Genomic DNA, 25,473 nt, shown 5'->3' on the forward strand with positions numbered 1-25,473 from the left:
TCATTACAAATCCTTTAGTAACTTCTCATCCATGAATTGCTGATTGAAGGTCCTGGTTCAACTTCACTGACATCCACGGTTCAGCCGTAAACAACAAAAACCTTGATATCTTACAGCAGAATATAAACCTCCAAACACAGCTTACATTCGAACCGACTTCCAGAAGTCGCTCGCTAAGCGCTTCATTCTCACAGCTGTCCTATAACGCCAAGAGCGCACATTCTACGGCCCCAGACCCTCGCTGGCACCTCCTCGGCTCGTTCTCTTTCACCGAGCCTCCGACGCTCTCCTGCCTCGAACCCAAAGCGCTGCCCACCCCGCGCGGCGCACCCCACAGTCCTCGCTAGAGCCCCTGCAGGCAGGTGCGGCTGTCTGTCCGGGGCCGCCGGGCGGGAGGGAGAGGTCCTGGCTCCTCCCGGCGGTCTCTCCCGGCGCCCGCGGCTCTCACCTTGCTCAGCTGCTGGTGGATGAGCTGCTTCAGCTCGGAGGCTTTCTCCGGAGGCAGGGACATGCTGGCAGCCGGCGTCTGTCCGCCTCAGACGCCCTAACCGCGCGGCCCCGGCCGGGCCAGGGAGCGTTAGGAGCGACTGAAGCACAAAGCGCTGCAGCCGTTCGCCTCACGCAGCTCCCGGGGGACGCGACGCTGCGTCAGGCCGGGAGCTGACCTGGAACAGAGGCCCCGGCGGCGGCGCCAACTGTTTTCAAACAGTGGCGGAAAAACAGGACTCAGGGCTGGCCCGCGCGCTGCCTGATCGTTTCCGCCCACCAGGCCACCTCCCCGCAGGCCCCACACCCCAAGACCTCAACGCACCCCATCGCATGGCTTGCCAGGATATCCGAAAGCACTGCTCGCCCCGCTTTGAGGGTCCCCGACGGCCTCTTTTCGCCCTCTGAACCGGCAGGTAGCTGGACGGGCCCTCAGGGCCCGGCACAAGGACTCGAAGGACCCGCCCGCGCCCCGGTGGGCTCCGGGGACTCCGGCTTCCGCCTTTTGCTGTCCTGGTTCTTTCCGGGGCCTCGCTCAGCCTCTGCTGCCCACCCCGCTGCGACCATGTTCGTTCCCTGCGGGGAGTCGGCTCCCGACCTTGCCGGCTTCACCCTCCTGATGGTGAGTCTCCGCTCGCGCTCGGGGCTGCTGCCTGCAAGGCCCCTGCGGTGTCGCCGCCCGGACCCGGGGTGTTTGGTGGGGCCTTGAGAGAAAGAGGGCGCCTGTTTCTATTTTAGGTTCTCCGCGGGAAAAAGCAGGAAGGTTATAGCCGGAGGCAGCCGTCCCAGTAGAGCCTTTGTCGGCACTTGCAAACGTAATCAACTCTACGATTTGTAGTCTCTGTTGCCTGTAAAACGTGATGTGTTCGTACATTCTGGATACACTGTACTTAAGTTATGCAGGCCATCGTTCAGTTTTACCCTAGGAAGTCTTTCTACGTCTCGTTTTAGAATCAGTCTTAAGCTAGCATGTTAAGGTTAATCGGAGAACTACTGATAGGGTAATAAAGGTAACTTTTGCCGGTAGTTGGCACAGTTTTATCGCTCTTCATATTCATGTTATTTTAATAAAGCCTACTATGTGCGAGTACTAGAATAAGTCTAGGTGCGTGCCCTCAAGGAATTTATAATATAGTTGGAAACACATGTGATCAGTAAGAGCAATAAATGTTAGGATACACATTTGAAAAGGATATAGAAAGGCCCTGAGATAAAATTGGGAGGGGAGGGTCAGAGAGCTTGTTAAGAAGGGCTCATAGAGAAAGCAGTGTGTAGAAGATGGAGGGGCTGTGGGTTGGGAGTAGGGGAAAGTAGGCATTTTAGAAAGATGGATGTCTAAAGCAGAGTCATCTAAGCATGGGGAACTTGGAGATTACAAACAATTTGGAATGACACATTGAAAGAGAATGAGCTGTAGGCCCTGTGAACCCAGAAGGCACCGTTGGAAAATGCACTGTTCGGAGTGGTATAAGGCTGGAGAGAGCTGGAACTATGGTTGTTACTCACTACATATAAAACACACAGGCCGGGCGCAGTGGCTCTTAACTGTAATCCCAGCACTTTGGGAGGCTGAGGTGGGCAGATCACGAGGTCAGGAGTTTCAGACCAGCCTGGCCAGCATGGTGAAACCCCGTCCTACTAAAAAAAGAAAAAAAAAAATTTATTTATACACACACACACACACACACACACACACACACACAAAATTAGCCGGGTATGGTGGCACTGCCTGAAATCCCAGCTATTTGAGAGGCTGAAGCAGGAGAATTGCTTGAACCTGGGAGGCAGAGGTTGCAGTGAGCCGAGATCCCACCACTGCACTCCAGCTTGGGCGACAGAGCAGTACCCCATCTTAAAAAAAAAAAAAAAAAAAGGAGGGAGTGGCCATGTCAAAAATAGCCCAGAGATGTGTAAGGTGAAGAAAGTGTATGTTTAGATTTAGGGACGTGTAGGTTAACGGTGGTCACCTGGGCAAACAGTTACCAGTGAAGTGGCAAAGAGGGAAACCATATTGGAGTGGGTTGAATGAATGGTAGAAAAAAAGTAAGATTTTGTTTGTATGATATATATTCAGTCATTAATTCAGAGACAAGCATGATGGCTTAAGCCTGTAATCCCAGCACTTTGAAAGGAGTTCGAGAGCAGCCTTGGCAACATAGTAATACCTCATCTCTACCAAAAAAAAAAAAAAAAAAAAATTAGCCAAGTGTGGTGGCATGCATCTGTATCTCAGCTACTCAGGAAGCTGAGGCGGAGGATCACTTGAGCCCAGGAGGCAGAGGTTGCAGTGATCTCAAATCATGCCACTGCACTCCAGCCTGGGCGACAGAGTGAGACCCTGTCTCAAAATAAAATTATTTTGAATAAGAGATAAAGTTTCTGCTTATGTTATTGTGGACAACTTGGAGAATTGTTGCTATGTAGAGACAGAAGAAATGAGGTTGCAGCTAGAGGGCTGTGTGGGGTCAAGGGAGAGTCTTTCAGAATGAAAGATATTAGAGCATGTTTACGTGCTGATGAGAATAATAACAATAATTAGGAAAAGAAAGTGCAGAAAAGTTTAACTCAAGTAGCAAAATTGTTGAGAAGGGAATTGCAGGCAGTAACTAGGCAGTTGGTAGTTGACAACAATGAGAAGTGGGAGAACACTCAGAGGGAACACCCTGAAGAACAAAAACCAAAATGAATTGTTGGAAGAATGCAAAGGAGGAACTACATTAAAAGGATACTTTGGAGATAGCCTCAAAAAAATTAGTCATATACTAGATGTAGTTGGTAAGGGAATGGGAAGAAGTTTAGGTAAAGTGAATAATGTTGCTCTTTTCTAAAATGCAAAATATGGGGACATTGGGCAAAAGCTTATAGTTTTGTTGGACATGTAGAATGTGAGTTGGCTATGACCTGATCGTGGTGACATCCATTAGGTTGTGGAGCTCCTACATCTTCTGGGATGTAGGTAGGGATTTGGCAGCTTCATTATTTTAAGTCATGGGAAAAAGAGAGTATGTGTGTGTTTAGTGTGAAAAGGTCACTTCAATCTTTGAGAATGGGTAAAGAGGCACTAATAAAGCAAATGGTAAGAAGACTCAAGAGTGCTTCTGTTCATACCTCGCAGCCTTTATACTTGCTTTCCCACTGCCTGGAATGTTCTTTCCCAGATTTCTGTGTGTCTCTATCCTTTACCTTTTTCAGGTCTTTAGTCATTTGTCACCTGGGGTGAGTCTTTCCTCGATCACTGTATTTAAAATTGCAATCAACCATGTATGCACATCCTTAAACTCACTTTGTTTTTCTCCATAGCCCTTACCACTGTATATTTTACTGTTTGCTTATCGCCAGTAAATCACTCTCACTAGAATGGAAGTTCCATGAGGGCATGAACTTCGGCTGGTTTATTTTACTGCATTCCCATTGCCTAGAGCAACAATTGACATATAGTCATATAGTAGGTGTCCAATAAGTATTTGTTAACTCAATAGTCTCGAAGGTGGAGGAGGCCCCAGCAGTTGTAGTTAATGAAAATCAATATCTAGCTCTGATGGTATGATGCTTTCAGTACTAGTACTATGACTATTGTCTTCTGTCTAAACTTTTTAAAGTGCTGCTGGCCTGGCGCGGTGGCTCACACCTATAATCTCAGCACTTTGGGAGGCTGAGGTGGGTGGATCGCTGGAGGTCAGGAGTTCAAGACCAGCCTGGTCAACATGGCGAAGCCCTGTCTCTACTAAAAATACAAAGATTAGGTGGGTGTGGTGGTGCACGCCTGTAATCACAGCTGCTCAGGAGGCTGAGGCAGGAGAATTGCTTGAAGCCAGGAGGCAGAGGTTGCAGTGAGCTGAGATCATGTCACTGCACTCCAGCCTGGGAGACAGGGAGATTCCGCTAAAAAAATAAGTGCTGCTAATTTTGGTGACTTACCGAACATACCTTTTATAATTTCAGCCAGCAGTATCTGTTGGAAATGTTGGCCAGCTTGCAATGGATCTGATTATTTCTACATTGAATATGTCTAAGATTGGTTACTTCTATACCGATTGTCTTGTGCCAATGGTTGGAAACAATCCATATGCGACTGCAGAAGGAAATTCAACAGAACTTAGTATAAATGCTGAAGGTATGTAAGACTTCACCTTGTATTGTTCTGCTATAAGGTAGAATGGTTTTAAATTAGAAACAGACTTTATTGTTAACTGTTTTGTAGCAGATGTTTACTTAGTGCCAACTTTGTGTAGAAGTCACAGCCCAGTCACATTGTCCTGTTCTTTTACATCCTTTTTTTTAGTTCTTAGCCTTTTCTAAATGACAACTCTTATGAAGGTTGAGACTAAGATCATACTTGTATCTTTTTTTTTGTCTTTTGTTTTCTTTGTATTTTCTGTTCATGCTTGTATCTTTTATAGAAATTAAAATTTCCTTTGTTTCCCAATATGGATTTTTTCCTTTTATCCTCAGTTTTATTTTCTGTTGTTGGTATGTATAACCATCACTAATACAATGGAAAGACAAAAAGAAGATTGTACTGGGCTCAGTCCTGTAGGTTTAATATATACTACATCAACTAAGCCTTATCCTCATAGTCATCTTCTTCCATTATAGGATCCATAATAATAGGGTATAGATAAGGCTCAAAGAGATTGATTTGCCGGATGCCACTAATAGGTGTAGGCTTCTCCCATGCTGTAAATCTTCATAATTCCTCATTGGACTATCAGGCTTGATTAATCATGGAACACTTGTTTCAATGCCGCATAGCACCAGGTGAGTAAGAGAAGAGCTCCTGTTGATCGCACCCAGTTACTGCCTTTGATAGCTAACTGTTCTGGTGATCTTTCAGTCTTCTGTTTACCAGTTTAAGGTCAAAGCCAGAGGTGATAGAAGAGCAGGAAAGGCCTTTGGTGAATTGAAAGACAAATGAAAAAGCATTTTGGTTTTTGTGTCTTATTAACCATATCATTATTCTTAGCTTGCAATAATGAAATATACATTTAAAGAATCACCTTACTATTGAACTTCTTTACAGGACAGATGGCTTTGTTAACACAAGACTAAATTTTAGTTACTGCCTCAGAGGATAAAGGACTAAAAATGGTTAAAACCAGAATTCAGGACCAGGTACATTGGCGCACATCTGTAATCCCAACACTTTGAAAGGCTGAGGTAGGAGGAACACTTGAGCCCAGGAGTTTGAGACCAGCCTGGCAACAAAATGAGACCCCATTTCTGCCCAAAAAAAAACAGAAAAAATTAGCCAGGCATGATGGCATGTACCTGTAGTCCCAACTTTTCAGGAGGCTGAGTTGGGAGGACTGTTTGACCCTGGGAGGTTGTAGCTACAGTGAGCCATGATCATGCCACTGCACTTCAGCCTGGGTGACAAAGTGAGCCCCTATGTTAAAAAACCGGCCAGGTGCGGTGGCTCATGCCTGTAATCCCATCACTTTGGGAGGCTGAGGTGGGTGGATCACAAGGTCAGGAGATCGAGACCATCCTGTCTAACATGGTGAAACCCTATCTCTACTGAGAATACAAAAAATTAGCCAGACGTGGTGGCATGTGCCTGTAGTCCCAGCTACTCATGAGGCTGAGGCAGAACAATCGTTTGAACCCAAGTGATGGAGGTTGCAGTGTGCAAAGATTGCACCACTACACTCCAGCCTAGGCAACAGCGAGACTCCATCTCACAAACAAACAAACAAAACCCTAGAATGTGTATACTTTCCACTAGTGATAGCAGGTATCTTGTATTGAGTATTACTGTGAGCTGAATGGCATGTGCATTTACATTTAGTAATTCATTTAATCGTTGCAACTATTTTGTAAGGCAGTTTTAGATATAAGAAACCATGGCACTTAACCAAGTTAAGTATATTGTTCAAGGTTATGTGATTAATAATTGGTATAACTGAGATTCTAACCAAGACAGTCTGGCCTAAGACCTACCTTCTGGCATACCTCCCTATTAATGCACCTTCACTCAAGTAGAAGACTCATGGCTTTCCTTTCACATAAACTGGCAGCAAGTCAATTGTATGGATATCATCCTTTTTTTTGAGATGGAGTCTTGCTCTGTCGCCCAGGCTGAATGCAATAGCACGATCTCAGCTCACTGCAACCTCCTTCTCCCAAGTTCAAGCGATTCTCCCTGCCTCAGCCTCCCAAGTAGCTGGGATTACAGGCGCCTGCCATCAAGCTTGGCTAATTTTGTAGTTTCAGCAGAGACAGGCTTTTGCCATGTTGTCCAGGCTGGTCTTGAAGTCCTACCCTCAGGTGATCTGCCTGCTTCAGCCTCCCAAAGTGCTGGGGCTATAGGCATGAGCCACCGTACCCAGCCATGGATATCATTCTTTAATCCATTTTTTTTTCAGATGAGATATTGTGAAATAAATTACAGATATCCTGACATTCTACTCCTTAATATATAAATATGTGGCCAAGCATGGTACCTCACACCTGTAATCCCAGCACTTTGGGAGGCCAAGGTCAGGCGATTGAGACCATCCTGGCCAACATGGTGAAACCCCAACTCTACTAATAATATAAAAATTAGCTGGACGTGGTGGCCACATGCCTGTAATCCCAGCTACTTGGGAGGCTGAGGCAGGAGAATCACTTGAACCAAGGAGTTGGAGGTTGCAGTGAGCCAAGATAACACCACTGTACTCCAGCCTGGGTGACAGAGTGAGACCCTGTCTCAAAAAAAAAAAAAAAAAAAAAAGGCCAGGCACGGTGGCTCAAGCTTGTAATCCCAGCACTTTGGGAGGCCGAGGCGGGTGGATCACAAGGTCGAGAGATCGAGACCATCCTGGTCAACATGGTGAAACCCCGTCTCTACTAAAAATACAAAAAATTAGCTGGGCATGGTGGCACGTGCCTGTAATGCCAGCTACTCAGGAGGCTGAGGCAGGAGAATTGCCTGAACCCAGGAGGCGGAAGTTGCGGTGAGCCGAGATCGTGCCATTGCACTCCAGCCTGCGTAACAAGAGCGAAACTCCGTCTCAAAAAAAAAAATATATATATATATATATATATATATAATTAATATCTCCCTATATCTTACCCATATTCAAATTGGCCCAGTTTACCCCAAATTATTGTCTAAAGTTTAATTTGTCCAAACCAAGACCTATAGTATGAGAAGACTTCAAAAAGTTTGTGGAAAAATGAACAAAATGATAAAAAAAATATATATAAACTTCATTTCTCAACGTCAACTTCGTCAAGTTCCAGATACTTTTGTAAGTAATGATAGCAGCCATTTAGTCCATCCCTAAAGAACTGAGCATCCTGGGAATTAAACCATGTCAGTGCAGTCTTTTTTACATTATTAACTGAAGAAAAATGGGTACCCATTGCAGGTTTTTTAAGATTAGGGAACAGAAGTCGGAAGGACAAAATGGATACCTAATGATTTCCCATTGAAACTTTGACAAAATTGCCCTTGTTTGATGGGAGGAATGAGCAGCAGCATTGTTGTAGCGGACAAGGACTCTAGCGAATCTTTCCCAGTTGCTTTTCTGAGAAACCTTTGGTTGACTTTCTCAAAACGCTCTCATAGTAAGCAGATGTTATTCTTTGGCCCTCCAGAAAGTCAACAAGTAGAATATCTGAAGCATCCCAAAAAACTGTTACCATGACCTTTACTCTTGACTGGTCCACTTTTGTTTGGCTGGACCACTTCTGCCTTGGTAGCCACTGCTTTGATTGTGCTTTTTCTTCAGGATTATACTGCTAAAGACATGTTTCATCAGTTACAGTTTCTTAAATGTTTCAGGATCTTGCTGTCACTTGTTTAAAATTTCCATTAAAAGCTGTGTTGGTAGCTGACTGGACACAAGGGTTTTGGACCCATCAAGTGGAAAGTTTGCTCAGCTTTAATTTTTCAGTCAGAATTACGTAAGCTGAACCAATTGAGATGTCTGTTGTTTCTGCTGTCAGTCATCAGTCCTCTTCAATTAGGGCACAAATAGGATGAATTTTTCCTCACAGATTGATGTAGATGGTCTGCTGCTGTGGGCTTCATCTTTAACATCATCTCATCTCTTCGTAAAATGAGTGACCTATTTGTAAACTGCTGATTTCTTTGGGGCATTGTCCCCATGAACTTTTTTTTTTTTTTTTTTTTTTGAGACAGAGTGTTGCTCTTGTTGTCCCAGCTGGAGTGCAATAGCACGACCTTAGCTCACTGCAACCTCTGCCTCCCAGGTTGAAGCAATTCTCCTGCTTCAGCCTCCCAAGTAGCTGGGATTACAGGCACCTGCCACCATGCCTGGCTAATTTTTGTATTTTTAGTAGAGATGGGGTTTCCCTTTTTTTTTTTTTTTTTTTTTCCTGAGGTGGAATCTCTGTCACCCAGACTGGAGTGCAGTGGCGCCATCTAAGCCCACTACAACCTCTGCCTCCTGGGTTCAAAGGATTCTCTTGCCTCAGCCTCCCAAGTAGTTGGGATTACAGGTGCCTGTCACCACGCAGCGCTAATTTTTGTATTTTCAGTAGAGGCGGGCTTCCCCATGTTGACCAGGCTGGTTTTGAACTCCTGACCTAGGGTGATCTGCCTGCCTCAACCTCCCAAAGTACTGGGATTACGGGTGTAAACCACTGTGCCCAGTGCCTGTAAACTTTTTTATTTGTTTTGTTTTTTTATTTTTGAGATGTCTCGCTCTGTCACACAGGCTGGAGTGCAGGGGTGTGATCTCAGCTCACTGCATCCTCTGCCTCCTGAATTCAAGGGATTCTCCTGCCTTAGCCTCCCAAGAAACTAGGATTACAGGTGTCCACCACCACACCCAGCTAATTTTTATATCTTTTGTTTGTTTTGTTTTTCTTTGAGACAGAGCTCACTCTGTCCTCCAGGCTGGAGTGCAGTGGCATGAACCAGGTTCAAACTATTCTCCTGCCTCTACCTCCCAAGTAGCTGGGACTACAGGTATGCATTACCACGCCCAGCTAATTTTGTATTTTTTAGCAGAAACAGGGTTTCACTGTATTGGACAGGCTGGTCTCAAACTCCTGACCTTGTGATCTGCCTACCTCTGCTTCACAAAGTGCTGAGATTTACAAGTGTGAACCACTGCACCCAGCCTAATTTTTGTATTTTTAGTAGAGACGGTTTCACCACATTGGCCAGACAGGTCTTGAACTCCAGACCTCAGGCAGCCCACCTACCTCAGGCCTCCCAAAGTGCTGGAATTATAGGCATGAGCCACTGCACCCAGCCCTCGTAAACTTTTTTAAAGCATCAGTGCTTTCACCATTTATCTACCCAAGCTTCACCATAAATTTGATGTTTGCTCTCCCTTCAGTTTAAGCAGAATTCATGTTGCTCTGTTAGGGGCACTTAATGTCTTATAATTCTTAGCACCTCAAACTAGATCCTTTTCAGGCATGTTATAACAAGTCAGTACACGTTTATTTTGGTGCAAAAATGTTTTCATAAATACATATTCTCTGTGATTTTTTTGAAGACCCCTCATATATACAATTGTTTTTTGTTTTTTTTTGTTTTGTTTTGTTTTGTTTTGAGACAGAGTTTCACTCTTGTTACCCAGGCTGGAGTGCAATGGCGCGATCTCGGCTCACCGCAACCTCCACCTCCTGGGTTCAAGCAATTCTGCCTCAGCCTCCCGAGTAGCTGGGACTACAGGCACGCACCACCATGCCCAGCTAATTTTTGTATTTTTAGTAGAGGCGGGGTTTCACCTTGGGGTTGACCAGGTTGGTCTCGATCTCTTGACCTCGTGATCCACCCACCTCAGCCTCCCCAAGTGCTGGGATTACAGGCTTGAGCCACCGCGCCCAGCCTACAATTGTTATACTATGCTGTTGAAATCTCTTTTACTCTAGAACAGTTTCTAACTGCCCCCCATCACAAACTGATTGAAGAAGAGATTGGGCCCATTGTCTTATATAATGTCCCACTTTCTGATTTGTCTGATTATGTCCTCACGTCATTTGGCTTGTTCTTCTATCCCCTGTATTTTCTGTAACTGGAGTTAGCTCTAAAGGCTTGATTAGATAAAAGGTTAATGTCTTGAGGCAGAATACATAAAAGGTATTGTTGCTTTCATGTTGTATCACATCAGAAGAAAAAAGTACTAGGAAACAGGAACCTAACAACAACAAAAAAATTGCATAGGCCAGCTGCGGTGGCTCACACCTGTAATCCTAGCACTTTGGGAGGACGAGATGGGTGGATTTTCTGAGTTCGAGACCAGCCTGGGCAACACAGTGAAACCCCATCTCTACTAAAATACAAAATATTAGCCCCGGCATGGCAGCATGCACCTGTAATCTCAGCTACTTGGGAGGCTGAGACAGGAAAATCACTTGAACCCAGGAGGTGGAGGTTGCAGTGAGCCACTGTCACGCCATTACACTCCAGCCTGGGTGACAGAGCGAGACTCCGTCTTAAAAAATACAAAAATTAGCCGAGCATGGTGGCGTGCACCTGTAATCCTAGCTACTCAGAAGGCTGAGACAAGAGAATCGCTTGATCGCGATTCTCGAGAGGTTCAAGAGACGGAGGTTGCAGTGAGCCAAGATCACACCACTGCACATCCAGCCTGGGTGACAGAGCGAGACTCTTGTCTCAAAAAAAAAAAAAAAAAAGAATTGCATGATATACTGATGAGGAGAATATTGCTGTTACTGAAGAAGGGGTAGCTTACAAAGCTTAGCCTACTCACCCCCTACAGATACATTCTTTTTCAAACCTAGGTCTGTTGTTGATTTGGACTACATGTGTTTGTTCAAGATAGGTTAGAGGCTGAGTAATCTGTGCCTAAGTCTCTTTTTTTCTAAATTTATACCCTTTTCCCCTAATTCCTAAACTTTCTTTGGACTGAATATATCTAGTGCTTGCTAGATTTGCTGAGTTCAGCATGCCCTTCCCACCCCGTCATACCACATCATGCCAGCTATAACAATCTCTGAAAGACCTGTAACAGTAGAGACCTGATCCACCAAGGATTTGCCCAGTCTAGGGTTATTTGCAACCTCTTTATAGTAACCAACACTTGCCTCTTAGCGCAATAGTAATCCTGTGTCCTTAGAGACTATTTTGTCGCTGACTCGGGAGCTTCTTATTCTTAGAAGTGAAGTTGGGCAGGGAAGCCTTAAGCATCTCTAGAATAGGCCCCTTATAGCCCACTGATGAAAGCTGTGGATCCTTTTCCCAGAAAGAAATACAAACACATTGACTCACAGGACATTTTACATGTTATTTCAGATCTTTCAAAAAGTTCTGAGGAACACACATGTACCTATTTCAGTGATTCTATTACATGGCTAGCATTCTCTGACCTTTTACTGTTTCTTCTATTAATCCTAATGAGTGTTGCTGTTCTCTGGAGACAAGAGGGGAGAATATCAAAAGCCAAAAAGTTCAGTTTTCTTAAGGATGATTTTATTTGTCGTAATACCAGAAATTTTCAGGGGAATACTTCTCAATTTTTATAGTTAAAAGTCAGAAGAAAAATAATATTTTATATTCTCTCACAGTTAACTTTTCAGAAATGAATCTGTTCCATAGATTAAAACTCACTGGCTCATTTTAAGGTACTTCTAAAATGTCTTATTTTAACCAGATGACATATATGTTCCATATTTTAATTATTGAAAATATTTCAATGCAAAAGGTATCATAGTTCAATTTTTATTTTTTGTCATAATAATTTCAACTTGTATAACTTCCTCATTTTAACTATTGTATGATTTCATTTTCTTCTTGTTTTGATAGTATATTCATTGTCTTCGAGAAAGCTGGTGGCTCTTCAGTTAAGATCCATTTTTATTAAGGTTAGTATGTTGTAGTTGACTTTTTGTTTACTAAAGTGTAATGAGAAAATACCAAGTCAGTATCATTAGGAATTAACATTAAAAAATTACTACTGTTTTATTGTATGTACAGTTAAGAAGATCTGATTCTATGGAGAAATAATCTTACAGTATTTCAGATGTGTTTCCATTTTTTCATAATTATATAGAAAGGAAGTAGGACTTTTATCTTGAGTGTTATATACTTTGCATTTGTGGTGAAAACGTTTAAGCATATAAATAGTAGAAGTTTATTCCATTTGTATTACATTTTGGCTGGTGGCATCTACATAATAAATTAGGTATCTATCAAATTATGTATGTGTCATAAAATATTCTGAATCCTACTTCTTTCCTCCTCCACTGCTACCACTGAGTCCAAACCACTGTCATCTTCATGATCCTGACTCTACTCTTGCCCCAGCCACCTCCCACAAACAGCAACACCAATGATCCTCTTAACCTACACCACATCGCTACTCTCTTGAGAACCCTCCCGTGGCTTCTCCTCTCACTCAAAATGAATTTGTGATTCAGGAAAAGGGGTTTGCTGCCTGATGCACTACGACACCAAGTTTTTGAAAAAAGAAAGGCTTTGCAAATTTTTCAAAATTTTTTTTGAAAAAAGAAAGGCTTGCAAATTGACTTCCAAGGAGACAGGAGTCAAGCTCAAATCTGCCTCCCCATGTTGGCTTCAAGGCAGTGTTTTTATTAGAAAAGGTTCAGAGAGTAGATTCTGAGATTAGTAGATTAGCAATAGAAAGAAAGGTGAGATCTGGAAAGTCCTTTGGCATGCACAGTTATCTCTTCATGCTAACTTGTAGGGCCCATGTGCCAGTTCAGGGGAATGAGCATGAAACATGGCAGTGGAGAGTTGGCTTGTGACACCAGCAAGCTTGTTCTGTGCAGACTTCAGTTGGCCATATTGGTTCCAACCAATTTCAGCGAATGCTTTTATCCTATAAGGGGAGGAAGTTTCAGTATTTTAGCAAGTTGTTTTTTATCTACTATGCTGCAAACTCAGTCATTTCTTTCTTTCTTTCTTTTTTTTTCCTTTGAAGACAGAGTCTCCTCTGTTGCCCAGGCTTAAGTGCAGTTACATGATCTGAACTCACTGAAGCCTCTGCCATCCAGGGTTCAAGTGATCCTTCCACCTCAGCCTGTAGGATTAGAGGCACACGCCACCATGCTGGCTCATTTTACTATTTTTTTAGAGACAGGGTTTTGCCATGTTGGCCAGCCTGGTCTCCAACTCCTGGCATCAAGTGATCTACCCACCTTGGCCTCTTAAAGTGCTGGGAGGATTATAGGTGTGAGCCACACCCGGCCCAAACTCAAGAATTTCTGTTAATCGTTGATTTCTTTAACTCTTTGGGAATGTTTTCAAATTCACAGACCTTACTGGGGCCTATGAGGCTCTATGTCTGTGCTATCTAATACGGTAGCCACTAGCCACATGTAGCTATTTAGTTCCTCAGTCACTCTAATCACATTCCAAGTTCTTAGGAGCCCTATATGGCAAATGGCCAGCATAACAAGAGTCATGCTCACAGGGAGCCCTTCCAGACTGCTGCTCGGTGGAGTCTAACCTGCAGCCACACTGGCTTCCCTGTTGTTAGACATTAAGCTCATCTCATCTCAGTCTTTTCACTGGTTTCGCTGCCGAAATTCATTTTCTTAGACACCCAAATGATTCACCTCCTTTAGTGTTTTCTTAAATGTTTCCTCATCAGAAAGGCCCTCCTAGATAGTCATTTCTTCCTTTTTTGAAACAAGATCTCTCTTTCTCTGTCACCCAGGCTGGAGTGTAATGGCGTGATCTTGGCTCACTGCAACCTCCGCCTCCCAGGCTCAAGCTATTCTCCCATCTCAGCCTCCTGAGTAGCTGGGATTACAGGTATGCACCACCACGCCCAGCTAATTTTTGTGATTTTCATAGAGGTGGGGTTTTGCCATGTTGCCCAGGCTGGTCTCAAACTCCTGAGCTCAAGCAATTCATGTTTCGGCTCCCCAAAGTGCTGGGATTATAGGTGTGAGCCACCGTACCTGGCCTCTCTCTCTTTTTTTTTTTTTCCTGAGTCAAGGTCTTGCTCTGCCCAGGCTTGGGTGCAGTGGTACAATCATAGCTCACTGCAGCCTCGACCTCCTGGGTGCACCACCATGTCTGGCTAAATTTTTTAAATTTTTGATAGAGGGGAGGTATCACCATGTTGCCCAAGCTGGTCTTAAACTCCTGGGCTTGAAGGATCCTTCCACCTTCGTCTCCCAAAGTATTGAGATTACAGGCGTGAGCATCTGTGCCCAGCCCCTGACAACACTTTCTGTCTCCTTTTCCTACATTAACTTTCTTGAAACTCATCACTGCCTGGCAAGTCATTGACAGATTGAGATGGAGTCTTGCTTTGTCACCCAGGCTGGAGTACAGTGGCACAATCTCAGCTCACTGCAACCTCCACCTCCTGGGGTCAAGCGATTCTCCTGCCTCAGCCTCCTGAGCAGCTGAGATTACAAGTGCATGCCACCACGCCTGGCTAATTTTGTATTATTTTTAGTAGAGATGGGGTTTCAGCATGCAGGCCAGGCTGGTCTCAAACTCCTGACCTCAGGTGACCAACCGTCCTTGGCCTCCCAAAGTGGTGGGATTACAGGCATGAGCACCCATCCCTTTTTTTGTTTTTTTGTTTGTTTGTTTTGTTTCTTTTTTGTTTTGTTTTTTGGTTTTGGGTTTTTTTTTTTTTTTTTTTTTTTTGAGATGAAGTTTCACTCTTGTCACTCAGCCTGGAGTGCAGTGGCGAGATCTCAGCTCACTGCAACCTCCACCTTGGGAGTTCAAGCAATTCTGCCTCAGCCTCTTGAGTAGCTGAGATTACAGGTGCCAGCCACCACGCCTGGCTAATTTTTGTATTTTTAGGAGAATTGGGGTTTCACCATGTTGGTCAGGCTGGTCTCAAACTCTTGATCTTAGGTGATCCACTGCCCTTGACCTCCCAAAGTGCTATGATTGCAGGTGTGACCCACTGGGCCCCGCCGAAAGTAAGCTTCTTAAAAGAATGATGAAGTGTCATTTATGCTCATATCCCCAGCTCCTAAGATTGTATCTTGCACATAGAGAAGCTCCCAGTAAATATTTCCTGAGAGATTTTTTTGGAGTGACCTGTGGTATAATCTGTTCAGGAAGTTAGAAATACAGGATTTTAGTGACATGGTTAACTGCATAGTACTTTTATTGAAGTATGACATACATGAGAAAAGTGCACAAATCGTAAATACACAGCTTGGTGAATTTTTACGCAGTAAACCCTCTGTGAAACCAGCTTTCAGATTAAGACATAGAGCATTGTCAGCATTCCAGAGGTCCCCATAATGCGTCCTAGTCAATATTCTGTTGGTGGAATCCTGTGGTCTGTACTTAGGGCATCTAGCGTCCTTTCTCAACATTCTGTTTGTTGCGTTCACTCATGTTGGAAGTAACCAAAGTTCTTTCACTCTCAGTTTTGTGTGGTGTTAAGTTGTATATATAAGCCATAATTCATCCATGGAACTTTTGACATTGCATTTTATTTTGTCCAGTTTTAGACTATTATGAATAGTGTTGCTAAGATTATTTTTAATTCTTATATTACAATCACTGCTTTCTTTAGTAAACAACATTATAAATCCAAAGTTTTGCAGGGAGAGTTCATAATATTTTTACATTGTGCCACATGGCTTTTTGTTCTCTTCCTAATCAATATAAGTTAAAAAACTATTTTAACATATAATTTAAATTTTTGGCAGCTGGATGTAAAGAGTGATTTAAAAATAGGAAACATTTATTGAGCATTGATTCTTTGCACTGGTACTGTTCTAAGTACCTTATATTTATTACTTAATCCTCACGACAATCCTATGAGACAGGTACTAGTATTATCTTCATTTTTCAAAGGAAATACTGAAGTACAGAAAGGTTAAGCAGTTGCCTGAGACATGGTCTGTGGGAGGCAGGACCAGCATTCTAACCCAAGCAGCCTGGCTCCAGAGCCTGCCTCTTTTCTTTTCCTTTCCTTTCCTTTTTTTTTTTTTTTTTTTTTTCCTGAGATGGTGTCACTTTATTACCCAGGCTAGAGTACAGTGGCACAATTATGGTTCACTGCAGCCCTCACCTCCCAGGCTCAAGTGATCCTCCCACTTCAGCCTCCTGAGTAGCTGGGACTACAAACGTGTACCACCATGCCTAATTTTTTTTTTTAATTTATTTTTTATTTTTTATGTTTATTTTTTTTAGGAACAGGGTCTCAATATATTGCCTAGGCTGTTTTTTAACTCCTGGGCTCAAGCAATCTGCCCACCTTGGCCTCCCAAAGTGTTGGAATTACAGGAGTGAGCCACCATGCCTGGCCCAGAGCCTGCCTTTCTTAAGCTCTATACTAGACTACCTTCTTATTTTTAAAAGTTAGCCTGCATTTCTTGCATTTTAAAATTAATTGAATAGTTATTTTGTGGGCAGTCTTTGAAAAGTTTTCATAAAGTGGGCTCCCCCAAAATTTTATAACCCACATTCCAGATTTACCAACTGTTAACGTCTTGCCACACCTGCTTGATCTCTCACTTTCTACGCATGTACACACACAGTTTCCTTCTTCCAAACAATCCAGAAGTAGGCTAGCAATATAATTGTGTCATCCCTACATACTTCAGCACACCTCTTACAAGAACAAGGACACCATTACCTCACCCAGGAAAACCAGCATTTAATGAATTATTGAATAATATCATCCAATATATTCAAATTTCCCCAGTTGTTCCCAAAATATCCTTCACTTCTGGATCCATTCATAGTTCGCAGGTTGTGTTTGTCTGTTACATCTTTTTAGTTGTTATCCTGCAGAGTTAAATTGGCCTGCCCCTTTCTTTCTTTTTTTTTTTTTTTTTTTTTTTTTTTGAGACGGAGTTTCGCTCTTGTTCCCCAGGCTGGAGTGCAATGGCGCGATCTCGGCTCACCGCAACCTCCGCCTCCTGGGTTCAGGCAATTCTCCTGCCTCAGCCTCCTGAGTAGCTGAGATTACAGGCACGCACCACCATGCCCAGCTAATTTTTTGTATTTTTAGTAGAGATGGAGTTTCACCATGTTGACCAGGATGGTCTCGATCTCTTGACCTCGTGATCCACCCACCTCGGCCTCCCAAAGTGCTGGGATTACAGGCTTGAGCCACCGCACCCGGCCTGTTTCTTTATAATATTGACTGCGTTGAGGAATCAGGGCCGGATGTGGGGCATCCTCCATTCATCTGATTGTTTCTATGTGACCAGATTTGGGTCACAAATTTCTGAAAGGAGCCCCTCACAGATAACCGCATATTGGTTATTAGGTAACAATCGATTACTTAAGTAGAGAACTGGAAATTCTCCTTTGTCCTCATGATTCATTGATTTTTTTTTTTTTTTTTGAGACTGAGTCGTACTCTGTTGCCCAGGTTGGAATGCAATGGTGCGATCTTCGCTCACTGCAACTTTCACCTCCTGGGTTCAAGTGATTCTCCTGCCTCAGCCTCCTGAGTAGTTGGGATTATAGGTGCCCGTCACCACACCCAAACAATTTTTGTATTTTCAGTAGATACGGGGTTTCACCATGTTGGCCAGGCTGGTCTCGAACTCCTGACCTCAGGTAATCCACCTGCCTCCCAAAGTACTGGGACCACAGGTATGAGCTACCATGCACGGCCATTCGTTTCTTTTTTTTTTTTTTTTTTTTGAGACAGAATTTCACTCTTGTTACCCAGGCTGGAGTGCAATGGCACGATCTCGGCTCACTGCAACCTCCGCCTCCTGGGTTCAGGCAATTCTCCTGCCTCAGCCTCCTGAGTAGCTGGGATTACAGGCACGCGCCACCATGCCCAGCTAATTTTTTTTGTATTTTTAGTAGAGACGGGGTTTCACCATGTTGACCAGGATGGTCTCAATCTCTTGACCTCGTGATCCACCCGCCTCGGCCTCCCAAAGTGCTGGGATTACAGGCTTGAGCCACCGCGCCCGGCCTCATTTCTTAATTATAAAGATACTTTAGATAATTCACTGGTCTTTCACTTTCAGTTTAAACACAGTAAGTGAATCAGAAAATAATTTCAGTATATATAAATGATATCGCATAAAGTTGATGAAATATATAGAATGTTCATATGTTCTAAGACTAACTTTTAGATTTTTTTTTTTCTATTCTCTCAATGGTATGCAAAGTATAAATCAAAGCCATTCTGTGAAAAACTGCTTTCCTGGGTGAAAAGTAGCAGCTGTGCCAGAGTCATTGTTCTTTCAAGCAGTCATTCATATCATCGTAATGATCTGCAGCTTCGTAGGTATGTTCCTGCCTCTGGAAAGTTATTTTTGGTATGGGTTATGCTATGATAATTTCCCTATTAAAAAGTTAAACTTTAAAAGCCATGTAGATCCTTATCTCTCCTCACTGGAGTTTAAAAAGAGGAGGGCAAAAGAAAGTCAGGAGATGGGAGGGAGTGCAGTTACGCACATCTTTTCAGTTCCTGTGAGCTGAGTAGAGTTGGGGCACAGGAAGACTTGGTTTAAAGAGAGAGAGAGATTGGGAACCATGCTTTAGTGTTTCCTGCCACAGGCATGACAACATCACAGAGCTCAGCTAACTAAGAGAACAAGGAGAAAAGGTACTTAAGATTTATTGGTTGATAACTTTTGAAAGATTAATATTTTCACTTATTTCCATATATATGCAATCATTTTTTTAAAAGAAACATTTACTTTTTAGGCCGGGTGCGGTGGCTCACTCCTGTAATCCCAGCACTTTGGGAGGCCAAGGCGGGCGATCACGAGGTCAAGAGATTGAGACCATCCTGGCCAACACGGTGAAACCCCATCTCTACTTAAAAAAATAACAAAAATTAGCTGGGCATGGTGGGACGTGCCTGTAGTCCCAGCTACTTGGGAGGCTGAGACAGAATTGCTTGAACCTGAAAGGCAGAGGTTACAGTGAGCTGAGATTACACCACTGCACTCCAGCCTGGCAACAGAGCAAGATTCTGTCTCAAAAAAAAAAAATTTACTTTTTATAGAGACAGGGTCTCGCTATGTTGCCCAGGCTGGTCTCGGAATTCCTGGGCTCAAGCAGTCTGCCTGCCTCAGCCTCCAAAGTATTGGGATTGCATTCGTGAGGCCACTGCACCTGGCCACATGCTACCATTTGTATTTGCAGAAATCCACTTCCCTAAAGTGTAGCTCCCTGGCATGTCAGAGTGAGTTCTTAAATGGATGACAAAGTATCCCAGAAATAGAACTATAAGCTACATTATCACATAACATTGGTAACATATCATATAGAATACCCTCATACTCCAAGATGTAGCTTTTATTTTCATTTTTATTTTTCGAGACAGAGTCTTGCTCTGTCACCCAGGCTGGATTGCACTGTCACCCAGGCTGGAGTGCAGTGGCACAATCTCACCTAACTGCAACCTCTGCCTCCTGGATTCAAGTGATTTTCCTGCCTCAGCCTCCTGAGCAGCTGGGATTTACAGGTGCCTGCCACCATGCCCAACTAATATTTGTATTTTTAGTAGAGGCAGGGTTACACCATGTTGGCCAGGTTTGTCTTGAACTCCTGACCTCCTGCAATCCACTTGCGGGCCTCCCAAAGTGTTGGGATTACAGACATGAGCCACTGCACCCAGCCCTAAGAGGCTTTTAGATAATTTATTTTTTATTTTGGGGGGAATGGAGTCTCACTCTGTCACCCAGGCTGTAGTGCATTGGCACAATCTTGGCTCACTGCAGCTGTTTTAGATCACATAGATCATAACTTTTATCATTTATACGCGTATAAAATCAGGATGAAAAAATACCAGGAAGTCAAGTTACCTTTCAAAATGAGCTAATTTATAGAACTTTCACAAGACATTACAGGCTTCATGGCAGAAGAGAGCATGGCTATAGGAAACTTACGCAGTGAGCCTGCCTAAGTGTTTCTGTCTCTTTATATTGTCTCCTAATTATGTAAGTAGCAAATCAGAGCAATATTTTTTACTTAAGTCTGCTGATACTTGTTTTTTGCCTGTGCAGCAGAATATACAGAGACCAAGAGAATTTTAGCTAAAGAACCAGCGTTTGTCTTCGAGTTCATATTTGTGACTTTTTAAAAAGTTAACTATATGATTATTTCTAGTACTCCATTCCGGTACCTCCTTACACCTTCCATGCAAAAAAGTGTTCAAAATAAAATAAAGAGCCTTAACTGGCAAGAAATGGAAAAAAGCCGGTGTATTCCTGAAATAGATGATTCTGAGTTTTGTATCCGCATTCCGGGAGGAGGTATCACAAAAGCACTCTATGATGAAAGGTGAGTTTGTTTGCCTATTCATTTGTTTCCCACTTTACTTAAAAATGAAATTAGGCTGGGTGTGGTGGCTTATCCCTGTAATCCCAGCACTTTGGGAGGCCAAGGCAGGCAGATCTCGAGGTCAGGAGATAGAGACTATCCTGGCTAACACAGTGAAACCCCATGTCTACTAAAAATACAAAAAATAAGCCAGATGCGGTGGCGCACGCCTGTAATCCCAGCTACTTGGGAGGCTGAGGCAGGAGAATTGCTTGAACCACCCCGGAGGCAGAGATCTCAGTGAGCCGAGATCGCTTCAGCCTGGGTGAGAGAGCAAGACTCCGTCTCAAAAAAAAAAAAAAAAAAAAAAAGGAAATTAATGCAGTGAGCTGAGATTACGCCATTGCACTCTAGCCTGGGCGACAGAAGAGATTCTGTTTCAAAAAGAAAATGAAATTAAGACAGTCGGAATATATTGGATTACTTATTGAAACTTTCAAAATATATTTATAAAATAGGTACTATTTTAGAGCTCATATTTAGGAGAAAGATTTAAACTTGGTTATAGAAGAATTGTTTCCTAAAAATACATATTTAGTGCTTTATTTTGTGTGACTTTTTAGGGCTTCTGATAGTCTTTGCAGTCTCTACAGGCAAAGTTATTTCTCTATTATTTCTCTCTTCTCTAATTTTTATTTTCTTCTGCAGCTTTGGATTTGGTTTGCTCTCTTTTCTCTTTCCCAAGGTGTCAACTTAGGTTATTGATTTAAAAGTTTTTTCTTTTTTACTGAATGTAGTTACAGCTATAAATTTCCCTCTTAGCACTGCTTTCGCCACAATTTGACATGTTGTGTTTTCATTTTCACTTATCTCTCAGTATTTTCTCATTTCCCTTGTGTTTTTGTTGTCCCCCTTGCAAACACCTACCTCCTAAGAATCAGCCCACCCTTCATCTCCTGTCTGCAGCCTTGCCTTTTCCTGTCTTCTAACAAGGAAGTTGCCAGTCTCTGCACTCCCACTGCACTCCACCTCTTCTGTACTTTGTTGCACTTACCTTACAGATCAGTCCTCCTAGACTTTTGCTTCTGACCATGACAGAGTCACTAATACCAGACCTGCCCTCCTGCCATAAAAAAAACTGGAACTGGACAGAATTTATGAGACAGCTGTTTTCCAGACATTGAACTACAGGCAGCACACAACTGTCATCCCTGAGAGAAGGCAAATTTTAAAAGTCTGCAGTTGCCCAGCTTTCTGCTTAGAGATACTTCTGGACTGCAGCCCAGGGAGGGGAACCCAAACAGAGCACAGTGTTCTTGCTGAGTGGAAATGAGTTAAGACTATAAGGAGGCCGAGGCAACTGGAAATACAGGGCAGAAAACCAGAGGGCAGGGGTGGCTCATAAGAGTGCGGAGGTCTGTCTCCTTGGGTCTTTTTCTGAATTCTAAGCCATGAGTATAGAGTGAAACTATGAGGCCAGGGAAAGAGCTTCTGGGTAGCTATAGGCTTGCCCACAAAGTTAGCAGTGATAACAGAAAATAATTTAAAAGTTAGACCTACTCAGCATCGAACATTCTGGAAATGCAGATTACCCTAAAGAAGCAGTATTTAAAATACTCAGTTGTATGAACCAGAATAAAATAGTTCCAAATAAAAAAGTAATAAAATAGTCATCCTCTGCCTTTCTTTTTAACACAAGGCCAGAGGGTAATCGTAAAATGATTATCCCACACTGTGTTACAAACTAACAGAGGCACAGTAAACTGAAGGGCAGGTAAGCTGAAGAGCATGCCCTGCACTTTTCAAGTTAAAGCCTTGAAAATGCAGGCACAGCCTGGGAGCCAGCCTTCTTCAGGTAAGAGCCTTGCCTGAGGCCATCACTGCAGAGGCATTTAGGAACTGGAATTTTCTTAGCCATCAGAGCTCATAGTGGTCCCACACAAAGATTGAGAGCCCCTAGGGTATTTGAGAACCAAATGCTGGGCTGGTGTGAATGGGGCTAACAGTTTGTACTTTCTGGTTTTTAGAGACTGAGATACTGTGGTAAGTTAGCCTGATATCATCTGAGACTTCCTAACATACACGCCAGTCTCCTCTGTGTCTTAAATCCCTTTCTTAGAACTTCGCTCACTTTTATTTCTGTAGCTGTCAGTCTCATGCTTTCAGGTTTTGGCATGGCATTTTTCTCATAGTTCTTGGGTTTTAGGGTATTAGGAATAATTTTTGCATTTACTAGCAAGCAGGACACTTTTTGCATTGGTATATCTTCATCTCACTAGCTTGAGGCGTTTACAGTATGATAGGAGACTTAAATTTTGGAGCTAGAGAGACTAAGTTCATGTACTATCTCTGCCACTTACTAGATATACAACTTTGGGCATGTTAACTATGTATTCAATCTCTTTAAACCTGTTACCTCAGAAGAGTAGCTAATACCTCTGTCATATTTACTGTGTGGTCACTGTTTTAAGCATTTTGCCTCTGCTACCTCCTTTCAACCTCACAACAACCTGTGAAGTAGGTTCCATTATCATCCCCCTTATATAGATGAGGAACACCTCTGATTAAGTAACTTGCCCAGCATATCTAGTAAGTGGAAGAGCTAGAATCTGAATCCTGGTGTCTGTCTTTGTTTCCCTTATTCCAAACTGACTCATTTATGGACGGAGCTAATTATAGCTTCCTCAGGATTATTACAAGGATTGAGTCATAAAATTTGCAGTAATGCTTAACATGTAATAATCACTCAACCATTTTTTAGAAGAACTAGTAACTTCTCTTTAATGATTCCATTAGCTTCCACAGTTTCCCTCACTGCTTTAGATGATTAGTAACTAGGTGTTATTTTTTTTCAGCCTCTGCTGTAGTGCTTTTGAAAATTACCGTCTTCTGAAGTAGGTTTGGGGAGTAGATCAGAACATAACATATCTGCTGTAGCCAAGGACAGAAAGGCTACTTCTTCGTGCAGCCATGGGGTGAGGCATGATCGTGCGTGTTCCCCAGTGGGTGTTACAGAGGCCTGCTTTCACAAGTAGAAAACATTATGTGGGACAAAGGGAGATGATAACTGATCTTATAACGTGGTATCTTTTCCTTTCCTAAAACAAGGCAGGTTATCATAGCTGTAAAAACAGACACACTAGAGTCAGCTGTTGTACCTGTGAAAAAATACTGATGCTTGTTTTTATTTCTTTTAGCTGTTCTAAAGAAATCCAAATGGCAGTTCTGCTGAAATTTGTTTCAGAAGGGGACAACGTCCCAGATGCATTAGGTCTTGCTGAGTATCTTAATGAGTGGCTTCAGATAATCAAACCACCTGTAAGTTTTATTATAGTTTAAGCGTCGTCTTTGTCTGATTGTCTGTATTCATTAACTTGCATTTTATATACTACCTAAGAAGACCAAATAAGGTTTATATTAAATATAGACATATCTTTACACAAAATTTAGTTTAAGCTGAATTTTTGAAAATGAAAGGACAGTTAACCAACCTATTATTTACAGTTGTTTAATTAAAGCTGACTTTCTGAGGCGGGTGGATCACGAGGTCAAGAGATCCAGACCATCCTGGCCAACATGGTGAAACCCTGTCTCTACTAAATAAATAAATAAATCTGACTTTGCTAAAAGGAAAATCCTTAATTCTTCATTGTACTTACTATTCATGTTACATTAATTATGCCAGACATAATCTTGCAATAATAAACAAGCCTTCTTTGGAATTCAGGAATTTTTTTTAGGAAAATAAAAAGTATTGCTATGTCAGTAATACTGTAGCTATTGAATATGTATTATAATTGATATTTTTCTGTATTATGAAATGAGAGCATTATACCCAGGGAAGTGAGTTAGCCTTTAGGCATAATAGAACACCCCATAAGGCTGCTTTATAAGGTGGGTAGCTGGCTTTTAAATTCATGCTTTTGCCAAGATACAAATCACATGATGCTGATTTTTTTTAACCCCTCTTCTTTTTAAATGTGATTTTCCCTAATAGATTTCATCTGCAGCCTTTCTGGCATATCTTTATAATTTGGAACTTAAAGAAATTTATCTTCAGTTAACATGAAGACAAAGAAACTTTATGTCTCCTTAACAGTAAAACCTGGCTATAAAAGTATCAACAAAAAGAAACACAAAAGGAGAGTTTTATAATACATGTTAAAAGGAAATTTGATGGTAAAGTTTAAAGATTAAAATATTTTGTTCTTCAATTACAGAGTGATGAAAAAGCAGCTACTTCACGGTGGAAAATACCAAGTTCTTGGAGATTACTCTTTGGCAGTGGTCTTCCCCCTGCACTTTTTTGATTTGTTTTCCTTTTTATACCTTATATCCAAAACACTTATTACCAACACAACTATTAAACATTCTATATAGAAAAGTGTATGATCTGAGAATGTATTAGGAAATTACTTTCACGGCACATATTAAAGAAAAAAAGATTAGGGGTCATGCTTTTCATTATATACAACAAATGTAAATTTTGTATAATAAAATTTTATATCCTAAGTAATTTTGTCTTAAATGTATTTTTTTTTTACAATTCAGACTCTGTATTAGCTTCCTAGTTCTGCTGTAATAAATCACCACAAACTTACTGACTTAAAACACGTGGTTTAATTTGTAAACTAACTGATTTTCATTGTGTATTTTAAGTAAAATGAGGCAAGTTCTTACCATGTTGCCCAGGCTGGTCTCAAACTCCTGGGCTCAGGTGATCCTCCTGCCTCAGCCTCCCAAAGTGCTGGGATTACAGGCATTACATCACCATGCCCAGCCACAAATTTGCTTTTAAATTCAGACTTCTGAGTTCTAAAAGTCAGAAATCCAAAAATGGGTTTGACAGGACTAAAGTT

General features: G+C 42.3%; 2 protein-coding genes across 4 annotated transcripts in view; one reads left to right on the forward strand and one right to left on the reverse strand.

Moving 5' to 3' along the window:
• CEP76 (centrosomal protein 76) overlaps positions 1 to 901 on the reverse strand; it is a 29,635-nt gene extending 28,734 nt beyond the window's left edge. The window contains exon 1 of one of the 3 annotated variants that reach the window (XM_074383786.1): positions 812 to 901. Coding sequence is in view for 1 of the 3 variants with exons in the window: in XM_003924866.4 (XP_003924915.1) it covers positions 449 to 511 (63 nt within the window). In the remaining 2 variants the exon portion in view is untranslated. Of the gene's footprint in view, positions 1 to 448; positions 725 to 811 lie in introns of those variants that run through there. The other 2 variants (XM_074383787.1, XM_003924866.4) reach the window with 2 other exon arrangements.
• A 61-nt stretch (positions 902 to 962) lies between these two features.
• Positions 963 to 25,130, forward strand: PSMG2 (proteasome assembly chaperone 2). Its single transcript, XM_003924867.4, has 7 exons — positions 963 to 1,108; positions 4,429 to 4,600; positions 12,221 to 12,279; positions 18,511 to 18,629; positions 20,462 to 20,635; positions 23,812 to 23,932; positions 24,835 to 25,130. Exons 1-7 carry the CDS (start codon positions 1,052 to 1,054, stop codon positions 24,922 to 24,924), a joined length of 792 nt encoding a protein of 263 aa, XP_003924916.2. The 5' UTR covers positions 963 to 1,051; the 3' UTR covers positions 24,925 to 25,130.
• Positions 25,131 to 25,473: the final 343 nt, after the last annotated feature.

The sequence above is a fragment of the Saimiri boliviensis genome, chromosome 13 (assembly GCF_048565385.1).
Source record: "Saimiri boliviensis isolate mSaiBol1 chromosome 13, mSaiBol1.pri, whole genome shotgun sequence".
Taxonomy (NCBI): Eukaryota; Metazoa; Chordata; class Mammalia; order Primates; family Cebidae; genus Saimiri; species Saimiri boliviensis.